The 14,682-nt window shown below is 38.0% G+C and overlaps 1 protein-coding gene across 5 annotated transcripts in view; it reads left to right on the top strand.

Moving 5' to 3' along the window:
- Positions 1 to 14,682, top strand: part of LOC131434781 (kinesin-like protein unc-104) — a 115,664-nt gene that overhangs the window by 93,268 nt on the left and 7,714 nt on the right. For 4 of the 5 annotated variants that reach the window (XM_058601921.1, XM_058601922.1, XM_058601920.1 and 1 more), the window contains 8 exons: positions 36 to 241; positions 6,791 to 6,928; positions 6,994 to 7,455; positions 7,523 to 7,613; positions 7,679 to 8,344; positions 8,405 to 8,594; positions 13,631 to 14,477; positions 14,532 to 14,633. In XM_058601921.1, coding sequence (XP_058457904.1) covers positions 36 to 241; positions 6,791 to 6,928; positions 6,994 to 7,455; positions 7,523 to 7,613; positions 7,679 to 8,344; positions 8,405 to 8,594; positions 13,631 to 14,477; positions 14,532 to 14,633 — 2,702 coding nt within the window. The remainder of the gene's footprint in view (positions 1 to 35; positions 242 to 6,790; positions 6,929 to 6,993; positions 7,456 to 7,522; positions 7,614 to 7,678; positions 8,345 to 8,404; positions 8,595 to 13,630; positions 14,478 to 14,531; positions 14,634 to 14,682) is intronic. The other variant, XM_058601923.1, reaches the window with a different exon arrangement.

Genomic DNA, 14,682 nt, shown 5'->3' on the forward strand with positions numbered 1-14,682 from the left:
TTGATTCAACAAATCATTCACTTTGAAAACAATAGGTACAGTTCCAATTCACTCTGCTAACCGACACGTTGTACTCGCCGCTTCCCCCGGAACTTACACCATCACCGCTTATTGGTGGTGCTCTTACCAACGGCCAAGATGATGAATTCGACCATGGTCCTACTCCTCGCACAATTGTTGCGGTCGAAGTGACCGACACTAAGAATGGAGCCACACATCATTGGAGCTTGGAAAAATTACGGTACGAATGAATTATTCTTCATTGATTTACACTGTCTTCTGATTTTTTTATTTGTCTGTGGTTGAGTATAGTTTGTTCCTAAAGCCACTGCTGTAACACTCTACCAAGTGTGCCAGAGCTACATTCATGAGCGTTTACACTGGCATGTAAAAATCCTCAAAGGCTCAACATACAACATCTCTTTCTCTCTCACTCACTTTACACTATCGCCCAGCATATGATCTGTTCAGCAGTTTGAGTTCAGTTCTATTCTATTCTTTTAACCATCGATCTTATTATTTTTTGGCATCAGACGAGAGACAATGATAGATTTTTTTCTTCCTTTTCTTTCCACTCATCTGTATCATTATCACCTTCAACTACTAACCTGTAACCATAAACTGACCACACACTACAAATTCAACCAAACAACCCACCAAAACTCATTGGCTGGCTTTGCTCTGCGCTCATTAGCTATCGTCTAGAGTTGATGCGACAGATATATAACTCTGCGGAATCGTCACCCGAGGTGTTGAGATATTTGGTCGATCTAGCGAGAAGCGAGGATAGCGGACAGCAGTCCAGTATTGCTTTTGTGCCAAATTGTGATATTGATACACTACCGGAGCTCGGCTGTGGTGAATGTCCGGACGATTGTCTGACTTCGCTGTCATCGCCTGTTGAAGCCATGGACTATGCCGGGCGTAACGGTGGACGGCTTAAGCTGGCGAACTTAATGCCCTCTAGGTGCGACAGTCTAACAAATGTGTATTCGTAAATCCAAATCGACTACGACCGAATCAAATTGCAAAATATTGGCGGAATATGCGCGAAACATTGATAATATTTTTACTTAGTTTTGTTCAATTTGATGTGCCGTCGGTTAGAATTTCGACTTTCTCGTCGGGGTCTATCAAACATTATTCCGAATACGTGATACTAAGCGATATTATTGATGAAACGTGTAATTCCTGCTTCGCTGCGGCCCACCGTTTTGCATCACAACCGCTATCAATATCTATGCGCAAGCTTTGCTATTGGCTAATAATGATAATAATAATTATAATAATAGCATTTCTGTGTTTTCCATTGTTTTGCACCTCATTTATCATCGTTTTGAATGATGTTTTCCTTAATTTCTACTCCGTCTGATACATAGATGTACATGCTGAAATATTTTAGTTTTGTCATCCATACCGCATTAGTGAATAATTGTTTTGCTTTATTAAGTAAACCTGTAAATTATAGAAGTACCAGTACTGTCGCTCGAATCGAAAACAAATTCCAAACTAGAACTGATGAAATTCGTGGCATCGGCTCCGATGTCGTTAACATTAAACTAGTTCAACATTAGGTACGAACTTTGATGCCTCCTTCGGGCATTCTGAAAATATGTTTGTATTAAAAATTTAAGAATTTTGAAAAAATACTTGAAAATTATCTTCAATGATTTTTTTTATTTAACATTTCTATTTTGTCAATCATTACTGGATAATATAGTTACACGAAAAAGCTGTCCAAAGTCCAAAACCATAAAGACTGTACTCGAAAAAAATGTAACTGTCAAAAATGATTACCAAAAATTGATATTAATTCGGTTGTTCTTGAAACTCTCAGGAAATCAAGAATCAGAATCAAGAATTAGAACTAATTGGCTCACGTGGCTCGTTCCCCTGGTGATTTGAAGTTTTGTGCCGTGCCGTGACTTCTGATCATTTTCCTGATGGGAAGGGAAGGATAAAAGGAACATAGAAAAAAAGAAACATATCATTCTGCATCCCCGGAAGGATACTGAACGATCTGCAGGTGCCAAAATGTACATTTAATAAATACCTTTAACCCCAGGGAGAGTTTAGAGATTTGACAAAACGGACACCATTCTGCGCTTCCGAAAGAATGTATGACGAAATTCGGCACCCCATAAGGGATGTCAAAAAAAATTATGGTCAATTGTTACAGAAAGGATTCATCTAATCCTGGAAGAACGATGAACCCTCTGACAACAGCTCTTTACCACATTGGGTGATAAACGATAGAATATTCTTCAAATGTAGCTCCCCATACACAGATTCAACCATGTTTGGAGAACTTAAAACCTGGATACAGAGTAGCGTCAACGCGGAACAGCTACACGTCAGGTGATATGAATGTACCGTAATCGCAATTACAAAAATAACAAACATAACACTCACGATGTGGAAAAATACTGGTGGATACGGTTGTATCGTTTGAGGTGTATGTCTGGCAGCGGCGAGGCTGTCGATGACCAGAATGGCTGCCAGCCATATTTTGGTCGCTGGCAGCGTTCAGTCAGCCGTCTGACAGCCATGCGTATGCGGGTAGCGTTGAGAGAATATGGACAGTAGTTAGGAAAAACTGTTTATTCTCATTAGCCCTAGTACTGCAGTTTAATGAAAAAAAAATTACTATGAAAGATCCTGCAGCTTATTGTTGGTGTTCGGAACAATTACACTGTTACTAAACATTTATTCACGTCGATTTTGGAAGTTTACTCATCGAAACAACGAACAGAACCTAATTCAACATTTTTGGGGAAAAAACTGCCAAGCTGCCAACTTCAAACAGAATGCATCGTCGTAAAACAAACTGACCAACTTTGCAATAATCTGCGCAAAGTACCTGCGCAAAGTACTCTGGAAATTTACTGGGTTCCGGAGTTCTCGTAGAATAGTTTGTAGTACTTCGGAATAGGAAAATCTACAGAGAAGATTGCATTCCCGGTTTCGAGAAGCTTGGTTTTTCACAATGCCTCGTAAAAATTAGTAAAAATATTATGTCAATCGCTTCATTTGTTCAACGTTTCGAAGGGTATTTGCTCCGAAACTTTGGCCATTTACGTGAAATAAATATTTTTAGAAATAAATGACTAAAAAAGTTATGTCCTAAAACAAAAAAACGAGCATGAAAAATGACGGAAATGCTAGCAGGGTTGTGCTTGACTGATCATTATATCATGTTATTTTGGGAAAACATGTTTTAATGTGACATTTCTGAATATAAAATATCACGGAAGAAAAACACGTTATTTCACACATGAAATCATAGTTAAAACTCGTTTTATCTAATAGTGTGAACGTAGTTTAGGATCATAATTATTTTCTTGATCCTAAACTATGGTTTGAACAAGATATAATCCTACCTTTCGTTTTGTTTCGATTTAGCCTCCAGCTAAAAAAAATTACAACTAATTGCAACATAGGTTGGAAGATACAACGAACTTCGTTTGACATATACAATTAGAGTGCAACATTCGAAACTCACTTCATTGTTCCACGTAAAAAACATTACGCACAATCGCATCAAATGCGCATAAATTCTGAATAAATACACTTTCCACTAAGAGTGTACGACATTTTCACATATCGGTTCAGAAATTTAAATGTGAACATATCTTAACACATGCGAAAAACATCAAAACAATTTGCAAGCAGTTTCAACAAGACTTTCCTATTAAGCTTTTCAATGGGTTGTTTGGTTTGACACTTCTCATGAGTTTTTGGCTAATAAACTTGTTAATAAATAATTTCATTTTTGTTTTCTTTGTGCTGTCTTTCAGCAGTTATGGTGACAGATAGATAGAGTCAAATTTTCTGATTTTAATCACAAAATTAGTTGCTTGGTTAGAGAATTTTGTGTTGGATTGAAATTTTGCTTGTACGTGTCCAGGATATTCGCCAACTAAACACATTGGGCCGTATGAATAAAATGTAGTAAAGTCTGTTGTTTTGTAGTATTTTCTCAAAGACATAGTCCACAGAGTAAAACACGTTTGGTATGAATAAAAAAACAAGTTCGAACATGTAGTTAATGCTACCATCGAATTTGAGCATTTATTGTATGCCGTATCGACTCGGAGCCGGAAAAGCTGGAATAAGTATGCACAAAGCAAGATAAGCTGTTACTACTGCAAAAATGCCATTTTATTTCATTTTTCTACTTCACTTTATCAGGAAACACACGAGTAGCAACCTCTGGAGCTACCTACCGAAAAATTGTAGTAAATACTACATGTTCGAACGTTGTTGTGTAGTAAAGTCTCTGCTTTTGACAGGAACGTGATCCACATGTAGCATTTACTACCGAAATTCAAGCTTGCTACGTAATACGAATTAGGCGCAGAGCCAATTTCGATCGTTCCGTGCAGGTAAAAATTTCAAAGAACCTCAGACAGGGTTGCAAAAGTCTGTGAGATCGAAAAACAGTCTGCGGCCTTGCAAGTGTTGCACCCAAAAGTGGCTTGGTGAGTGATAACAAATAAAAATTCAATGGCCGATTGAAAAGTTTGTAAATTTGGACAAATGTGTCGATTTTCAAAAGTCTGCAAAACAGTCTGCAAAGAAAAATGACTGCAGCACATTATAAGAAATCTGCAAATTTGCAGACAAATCTGCAGACCTGACATCTCTGCTGTAAATTCATCTATCATCCTGGTCTGATTAGTTGATGATCGAACAAACTAGCTTAGCTATACTGGTGCTCAATTTCCTGTTCAGAAAACTCCGGATGTTGTGGTCGAATCGAATTTTCATCTATTCCTCTGAGATGACTGAACCGAGTTTTATAATACAACATAAAAGTTTTAATGACCCTATCCATTGGTATTGAATTTCATTAAAACCAGACTTTCGGTTCCAAAATTACATGGTGATGTTAAATGTTAAAAGTGCTTACCATCACATCATTGATTATGATTGAAACTGTTTTAATCTGTGTAGTTCTAGTCGTCATGCAAAGCAAATTACTACGCAAATTACAGTTCAGTTTTGAATCAAACTATTATTAAAGAGTTTTTCAACATTACTTAAAGTTGAAATTCCTCTAATATTCTGTTCGATAAAATATGACTACGTGAGAAAGTCTCATGGACTTATAAAACCGATACACTGTGGAAGGATGTAAATAACATTCCGAAATACGTATCTCTATTTTAACATTTGATACACTTTTGTGAAAATAGTGACTTTGTGAGAGTGTAATGACGTGACATAGTAGAATTAAACGGTACAACAACAGTACTATTAGTGTCAATATTCTACTAACAGCTTCAACGGAAAGCTAGTGGGCTCATAGACTAGGTTTTCATCAGTATCGAGTGAGACAGTTTAACGAATACAACGGTGAAATGAAAAACTGCGAAAAAGTTACTGCAGAGACGGGACTCGTATCCGTAGCTCTCTCCTATCCGGGGAAATCGTTTTGCCAATAAAACTACTTTGCATGTAAAACACACGATGAAACAGCTTCATTGGACAGAAGAAACCGAGCATGCTCAGCTGTGCTCAGGCGCCGCGCATCTAAATTATAGTCATATTACTATTTCACCTTCCGCTTCTACCGTCTACATGTAGTTCAGCAGTGTTTCGTTTCATAGTGGTATTCGTCAGTCTTTTATACATCTGCATTTCTCGTTAGATACTGAAAAAAAACCCTAAAATAAGCCTAAAATAGGCGGCTCCACGTCCTAACAAGACTAGAACCAAACTTCTCATGGAACGGATTTGAAATGAAGAACTTTGAATTATAAAATGCTTGTGTTGCGAAATGCAGTCCTTTGAGTTCGTTTTTGATTTGTGTTTTGAAAATAATATTACCTAAAATCTGTACCATCTCTACCAATAAGTGCCTTTATCATGTGAACGGTAGAAAACATAATGGCTCCATATAATGTCCGGGTTGGCGGTTCAATGCACTGGCCTCACAAGCCAGTTGCGGTATGTTTGAGCCCCGACCTGGAAGGATTCGCAGTGTCAGTAGGATCGTGGTTCTGTACACTCTGAATCGGCTGCGAAGTCTGTTGAAACAAAAGGGCGAATTCCACTACAGGATTGTAATACCAAGGCTTTGATTTGCTCCATATAATACAGGGACGTATGACGCATGCTAAAATGATACCTCATCGACCGTACTAAAAGCGCATGAACGGCGCTGTGTTCAACCGTGAGCGATCGGCTTCCAAGACTTGGTTCATCGCATTTTGAGCGTAGTTCAATTGATACAATAGTTTTACGATTTGGAGAAGATTTGCAGATTCAAGGGTCTCTTCTGGGGTATCATGATAAGTCATACAAATTGAAAAGGAGCATGAATTCGAAATATGTGTTTTTTAAATTGTAGCAAAGTTCCAAGTTTTTCCATTTGTTTCAAAAATTCTACCATCAATAACATAAACGTCCAAACACTACACAAAATCACATTGAAAATAGTATACAACACATGCCTTTGAGGATGGCATGTCCCTGAACTAGACGCTCGTAGTTTATATTTCACTGTTTCACTGAGATTCTAATGCAAAATGACCCCGATATTAACTTTTTTTTATAATTGCAAATACGTATTTCACATGATTTATGTCCCAAACCTTTTATTTTATAAATATCTTTTTACCCTATCACATGTGCTTTACTCTGAAGATACTTCTCCAATTCTATGTTGAATGTTGATTGTTACATTTTGCATGAAACCATGCTTCTCGAATTAAAGCTATATTATAATTATTAGAGTTGCCAAGAACTAAACTAATGGTACTGTATTCCAACTTTGAAATTGTAGACAACGCTTGGAACTGATGCGCGAAATGTATCACAACGAAGCCGAGCTAAGTCCAACTTCTCCGGATTACAACGTCGAGAGCTTGACCGGTGGTGATCCATTCTACGATCGCTTCCCGTGGTTCCGCATGGTCGGAAGGTACTAGTGTCTGTGGTTATTTGGATAAATTCGCATATTCAACAGTTTGCTTCTGCTTTCCGTAGATCTTTCGTCTACTTGAGTAACCTACTGTATCCGGTTCCACTTGTGCACAAGGTAGCAATCGTCAACGAGCGGGGTGACGTTCGCGGTTATCTTCGTGTTGCCGTTCAACCGGTAATGGACGAAGAGAATGCCGATTTTAGCAACGGTGTCAAACAATCCGCTCGTATTCTATTCGATGAGGAACAGAACGGCCAGCACAAGATACCCAAGATACGTACGATTCACGATAAGGACGAAAAGTACATGGAAGGTGCTAATGACATCATGAAACTGGAGGAATTGGAACAGGAAGATGCTGATTCGGGTCGTGGGGACTCGAGTGTCGCCTCGGAACTGCACGACTCGAACGAACATGAACCCGGTGAGCATTTACAGCCGGGTAAGGAATTCACGTTCCGTGTTACGGTTTTACAAGCGACGGGAATTGCGGCTGAATATGCGGATATTTTCTGTCAGTTCAAGTGAGTTGCAACTGGATCATGATCTTTCTGAATAAATTCATGATGGGATGTTTACCATTTGTTACAGCTTTTTACATCGCCATGAAGAGGCTTTCTCGACGGAACCGGTCAAAAACTCTGGCTCAGGAGCACCACTTGGATTCTATCACGTTCAGAATGTAAGTTTCGGGTTGATCATCGCTAAAAAAAATTTTGACTTTAATACAGGATTATACCCTAACAGATCACAGTACCGGTTACAAAATCATTCATAGAATACTTGAAAACACAGCCGATAGTGTTTAAGGTTTTCGGTCACTATCAACACCATCCGCTGCACAAGGACGCCAAACAGGATTGCCAGATTACACGACCGCCGCCCCGACGCATGCTGCCACCGAGTATTCCGATCAGTCAACCGGTTCGCAGTCCCAAGTTCGGCCCGTTGCCATGTCCTCCTTCGTCTACAGTATTAGCCAAGCATGACGTGTTGGTTTGGTTTGAGATATGCGAACTGGCTCCTAACGGTGAATACGTACCAGCCGTCGTCGATCATAGCGACGATCTTCCGTGCCGTGGTTTATTCCTTCTTCACCAAGGCATACAGCGCCGAATTAGGATAACCATTGTACACGAACCAACACCCGAAGTCAAGTGGAAGGACATTCGCGAGCTAGTGGTTGGTCGAATTCGTAATCAACCGGAACCGGCAGATGAGCTGGACGATTCGGACTCGTGTGTTCTGTCGTTGGGATTGTTCCCAGGCGAAGTATTGGAAGTACCTGGAGACGATAGATCCTTCTTCCGTTTCGAAGCTGCCTGGGATTCAAGCTTACATAATTCGGCGTTGCTCAATCGTGTCACACAAACTGGCGAACAGATCTTTATCACGCTCAGTGCATATCTAGAGGTAGGTTTCAATAACCAGAGACTTTTCGGTGCAATAACTGGAATATTGTATTTAACACAGCTCGACAACTGTGCTCGTCCGGCCATTATCACGAAGGATTTGAGCATGATCATCTACGGACGGGACGCACGGACTGGACCACGTTCGCTCAAGCACCTATTCTCAGGCCAATACCGCAATCCGGAGGCAAACAGATTGTCCGGGGTGTACGAATTGTCGCTGAGGAGAGCTTCCGAAGCAGGTAGTCCAGGTAGAAATGTGCTAGTGTGTAGAGCGCTAATACAAAACCCTTTCTGAGCAGGTTTTGGTTTGCTTCTTTGGTTTGCTAAAGTTCCGGTTAGTTTCGTTTGCTTACTGCAGATTGTAAAGTTTCACAACAGATGAGAAATGCTATGCATTTATCTTATGTAGATATTGCTTATTGATTGCTTGGAAGTTTGCAGGAGTTAGAGCATGTTATGGTAAACGAAAAGCACTTATTCCTAGCTAAGAAAAAATTACCGGGCTACAATCAGCTCTTTATTCATTATTAATTTTTCACCAGTCGAATTTCTTCGATTCGGCATGTTTACTATGCTTTTTTGACGTTGAATTACGTCTCTGTTTGCTATATAAAAGTTGCATATTCAAAATTCCGAAATTAAAGACAGCGTCCAGGATTTGAACCTCTTCAGATCGGTCAACAGATTTTCGAAATCATTACACCTACTATCTTGGAAAACGAGATCGAGTAGACACAATTAGATAGGGTAAGGGCTCCCTATTTCATCTGAGCCCCTATTTCCATCTCATCCCTTCACCTCATTACTTTGAACATGAATAATATCTTACAACGTACCTGAAACAAACTGTGAAATGTTTAAAAATGAATATTTAAGCTGTTGTCACATTTTTCCATTGGAAGAAATGGTTTTAAATTCTTCGGTGATCATTTTTTTCATTTAAAACAAATTCACTTTTCGATTTTGGACACATTTTCGTCTCAAGATTTACAGTTCGTCATGTTTCTGAATATTTACTAAACGATTCGTCTCAAAACATGATCACTGTTTCGCATAATTATGCTACTATTGAATGCTGGATGACTTCATAATTAGTATTGCTCTCTTGCCACTTGTTCAATTAACGATTAAAAGCTTCAAAAATTACCCGACAAGCAATAAAATTCTTCAAAAATATGAGATGAAAGTTCACTTGATTGTGCTTTGTTTTCATCTCATTTGGTTCCGCAAAGTTGCCAAGGTTTTCTCATAATGTTACAAAATAAAATTGCTTTTCTTCTTCAAATTATCATCAACTAGTATTTTTTTTGTATCCGTGACATTAGTTTAATTACATTATAGATATTTAAATTTCAATAAAACTATTTCGGTTTCGAATATTACCAGAAGAACGTATTAAATACGAATGAAATAACCATTGTGGCAAATCTAGTAGCACTGGTTTCTATCCGCTATATGTCATAACATAACGCTGTTAAGTGTGTGTGTTTCATCGGCTATGCACAGAGATGCCAGATATTTTCATAGAAAATATGTATTGCTTTGCATAAAAAGTCTATATCTGCTCTATCTGTTTTCACTAATAAAATGATGTTAAAAGATAGTTATTCATATTTCCGAAGATTGCCATTTTAACATGCGATTTGTCCGTTGATTAAAAAACTTTCAAAGAATTACTATAGATACTCAAAGAGAAAAGTCTAATTTTTTACTTCTCACTTTTTATGAACCTGTACAAATTTGTATTACATTTAGGAAATCTGTATAAAATCTGTACTCTGATTTGAATCAGTATGCGAACGCAAAAATCTATACAATACTGATAAATCTGTATAAATGACATCTTGTTTTCAGAAGGACTAATGCCTAAATAAAAACAATTCCTGTTTTGTTTTGTTGTTAAGTTTACCAAATTAACTGCACATTAAAACTTTAAATTTTAAACGAAAGATAACGAAAACGGCCCCCATTTTTGAACGTCGAAATGGTTCATAACTAATTCTAAAAATATCGTGTGTTGTCTTATAGTTGGGATTAGGCCATTTTTTAAAAATTCGGACATTTTGAGCCTGAGAGTGTAATAGTGCAATGTATTGTTTTGATTGCTGTCGCCATTACTAATTAATAGGACGAATAAAAATCCTTTGAGATGGAATTAGGAGCAGAGTAGAAGTGAACATATCAGAAGTGTTTTTAGCTGATTTTTTGAACATTATTTTAATTTCCAAGGAATGTGAATCAATTCTTCATGTGGAGCAAGGCGAATTATGCAGAGACATGAAAAAATCATAGTGATTTTAGTGGCTAAATCAGGTTTTTATGGTAACGTCCTTACAAATGAGATGAAATAGGAAGCCCTTATCCTATTTTAGATAGAAACAGATTTGAACCTAGGACAGGACCAGACAACTGGCTTGTTTTTCCAGAAAAATATTTCTCTTCTTATTCCGCTTGCTCACTGTTATAAATAATATATTCCTCGCGATTACTGTTGCCAGAAGAGATAATTATTTTTTCTGAAAAGCTTCTCCTCTTATAACATGCGATTATTTATCACTTAAAAACACTTAGACATATGTTATATCAGTCAAAAATGCAGCTCTAAATTAATTTTGATCAAATGCCTGTTTTAAAGAAAACGTTTAGTTGAAACAGTTTCATAAAAAAATTTCTGAAACACATTTTTTGGTAATTGATTTGTACAGCTTTATTAACTAAAGTATCCAACATATTCAATTTGAAAATAATACTATATACAATTTAGGAATATAATCAATATTCTTGTCCATATCACACTTCGTGATTTCAGACTTTCTCTCTGTATCATCCAGTGATTGTTAAATTTACTCGTATACTTTTCACATTGACAGGACTTAAAAACAAATTGAACTTAAATCCTATTGAAACTAATAATTTTAAAAAGATTATCCTAAAAACAATATCAAACTACATTGTTACCGATGATACTGACAACACTTTTTCTTCCACCCTGCAGTAATATTAGGCGACCCTTACACGATCATCAAAAGTGTCATTACTATAAAGTAATGTCATTTTTAATGAGCGTGTAAGTGTAAGTAATGATGGATTTTCCATACAAATTTGGAATGGCATTACTTTAGTTGTCATTAAAAATGACAATAATAAGTCTCGTGTAAGGGCCGCTTTAAATTCAACAACTTGTACTTGCTTATGTCAATTTCAACCAATCACTAGATGGTCCGAACCTGGCTCTCGAAGTGGATTAACAATTCGACAGTCCCACGACAGAAGGGCCTAGCCTCTCTTTGTTTACTTTCTCTTTTGATTATTACGGAGCCATTATAGCAAATTCTCTAAAGTTTCCAATATAAATCGAATGCTTGTAGTTTTACCTTGAAAGTTTTGCGAAAAGTTAAGCGTCAAATATAAAATCAGTTCGGTAAATAGTGAAAGAAAAAGTAAACAAAGAGAAAGTGTCATTTGCATTTAGGCCCTTTTGTCGTTGGACGGTCGAATTGTCAGGTCCTGTCCTAGATTTAAACAGAGTCTCACATTACCAGCGATTCCAGATCCATGGAAATCTCCGTATTTCCACGAAATTCAAAAAATTTTCGGAGATCTTCGAATTTAACTATTAATGATTTTTTAATATGAGTAGCCATTGCATGTTATAGTTCGAAACACAACAACTCTTGAACAACAAACAACTCTTGAAAAGTTTTTTCAAACTTATTTTGGATTGGATTGGATTTAGAAATGTGTGTGTTCATATTCAACTTTATTCAACTTAAGTGTACCTAAAATATATATCAGCTAGAAGACTGGCTAGTTGTGAAGTTCGTATGAAACTTCATGCATAATAACGTTTCAATTTATAATTTTTTTACCAAAGCTCTGACAGGAAAACATTCGAGTTAACTCAGAATCATTACGATTTCGGAACGATTCGATGAATATTCTTCGTTGTCATTAACTTCTGCAGTTTTCGAGCATAATTTCATTCTCGTGAAGTGAAAAATCAAAAATGACCATTTCAAAATATGTGAGTTAAAGATTTTTGCAAATTGCGTAAGGTTACTATACCAATAGCCATCTCATTAGTAGAATAGCCATGTTATTTTGTGGATTACTCGACTTTCAATCAACGAACTGCGATTAAATCGATCACAATGTCTTCGCTTCGGTTTTAAGAAGCAATACCACTTCAAACATAGTTCGCATAATGAATACCGCAAATCTTAGGAAAAAAAAGGTCGTCCGATGTTTTAAAAATTCATGAAATGTTGGGATTTGGTGTAATCTCGAAAGAATTTCATGCAGTGCTGGTGATTGCCGAAAATTTGACAGAAGCTGCTATATTGCTATTTATATTGTACGCAACATTTTCAATCCGGTAGAAGATGCTACAAGAACTCTCAATGCATGAACCGTGAGAGAATTTTTCTACATTTCTTCGCTCCACTTCATACTCTGAGTATTTTACGCCCTTAAAAAAATGATATTGATCGTTTCTGTGTGGAATTTCTCAAGAGAGAATCGCAAGTTGACAATTATTGCAGAAAATCGAATCGATGATTCAACTTGATGATTCTACATTCTAATACTAGGTTGCAATATTTCAAAATCCTTGTGTGGAGCATTCACAGACATTTTCATAGACACGACTTATACAAAGGTTATATACACATAGTTAGAATAAGCGGCAATAGTAAAATGATTCTATCGCAATTATCAACTGCCTGTATAGAATCGGATCGCGAAACGAGAGTCTAACACTTTTAAACATGATTTATTTTTCCCTTCACAGTCACTATTTTTCCGAAAGTGTATCAAACGTAAAATAGTGTACACTTTCGGAAAAATAGTGACTTTGTGAGAGTGTAATGACGTGATATAGTGGAATTCAACGGTACAACAACAGTACTATTAGTGAGAATATTTTCAGCTCAAACAGAAATTTAGATTTATTCTTTCTTTTAGTAAAATATTTCAAGAATATTCTGTGAATATGGGCCTTTACGTTTGCTTATCTCTGATTATGATCTGATTCTTCGAAATTGAGAAAAAAGCTGGATGATCAACCAACTAAATTGTCCGTTTTAGGGAAGTCCTTCGACAACAGTTCGAACAACACTATAGGGCTGTTCCCAGTAGTTTTAGCTTTATTTATTTATCAACTTATAATTTGAGTAAAGTGCTTAAAATTTCGTTGAGTTTTAAAATTCTACAGCTTCTCGAGCTAATTTATGCATTTTATTGACTGACCATCTGCTGCAATAACTTTTTAATCTATCGAAAACAGGCGTCCAGAGACGTCAGCGTCGCGTATTGGATACCAGCTCGACATACGTTCGCGGTGAAGAAAACTTGCATGGCTGGCGTCCGCGTGGTGATTCGCTGATCTTTGACCACCAGTGGGAACTGGAGAAGTTGACCCGACTCGAGGAAGTTGGCCGCGTTAGACACCTGCTAATGCTGCGCGAACGTCTCGGCATGGACACCACACCAAACCCGACCACCAAAACCGAGAAGGACGTATGCAATTTGGCTCAAAGAGCGAGTGCCTCTCCGGTACACATGGTCATACCACATTCTCCACAGACACCGGTAAAGGATCAGCAGACGCCTACGATGCCCGAACGGGAGTTGACTCCGCGCGAAACGGAACTGGTTTGGAAGTGCGTAAAATTGATTCAGGGTCGTATAGGCAGCAAGGTTGATTCATGTGAAGCAAACAACCAACTCACAGTAGATGCTTCACCCGGCGACGAAGGTTGTGCGGATATGAACGCCAGTTACATATCGGGTAATTCCATTGAGCTCTGTTCACCGGATCGAGTGGAAATACCGAACGGCTGGGAGGCACCAGCTCCTGCTCCACAGACACAGGAAATGCCACTGCGGTTGTATGTACCCGAACTTGAGGAGATTCGTGTGAGTCCTGTCGTAGCTCGGAAAGGATATCTAAACGTACTTGAGCATGGTGGTTCGGGTTGGAAAAAACGCTGGGTCACCGTACGCCGCCCCTATGTATTTATCTTCCGTTCGGATAAGGATCCAGTTGAACGCGCGGTGCTGAACTTGGCTACCGCACAAGTGGAATGCAGCGAAGATCAGGCGGCAATGGTGAAAGTACCCAACACTTTCAGGTAAGCTGGAGGTACGAAAGATCATGGTGGTTCTACATGCTGTTTTTTTTATAGCGTTGTAACAAAACACCGAGGATATCTTTTGCAAACTCTGGGTGACAAGGAAGTGCACGATTGGCTCTACGCCATTAATCCGCTTTTGGCTGGTCAAATAAGGTAAGGTTAATTGGAATCTACAAGTTGGTCTAGGGATTATTCCCATCTT

The sequence above is a fragment of the Malaya genurostris genome, chromosome 3 (genome assembly GCF_030247185.1).
Source record: "Malaya genurostris strain Urasoe2022 chromosome 3, Malgen_1.1, whole genome shotgun sequence".
In the NCBI taxonomy this organism is placed as follows: Eukaryota; Metazoa; Arthropoda; class Insecta; order Diptera; family Culicidae; genus Malaya; species Malaya genurostris.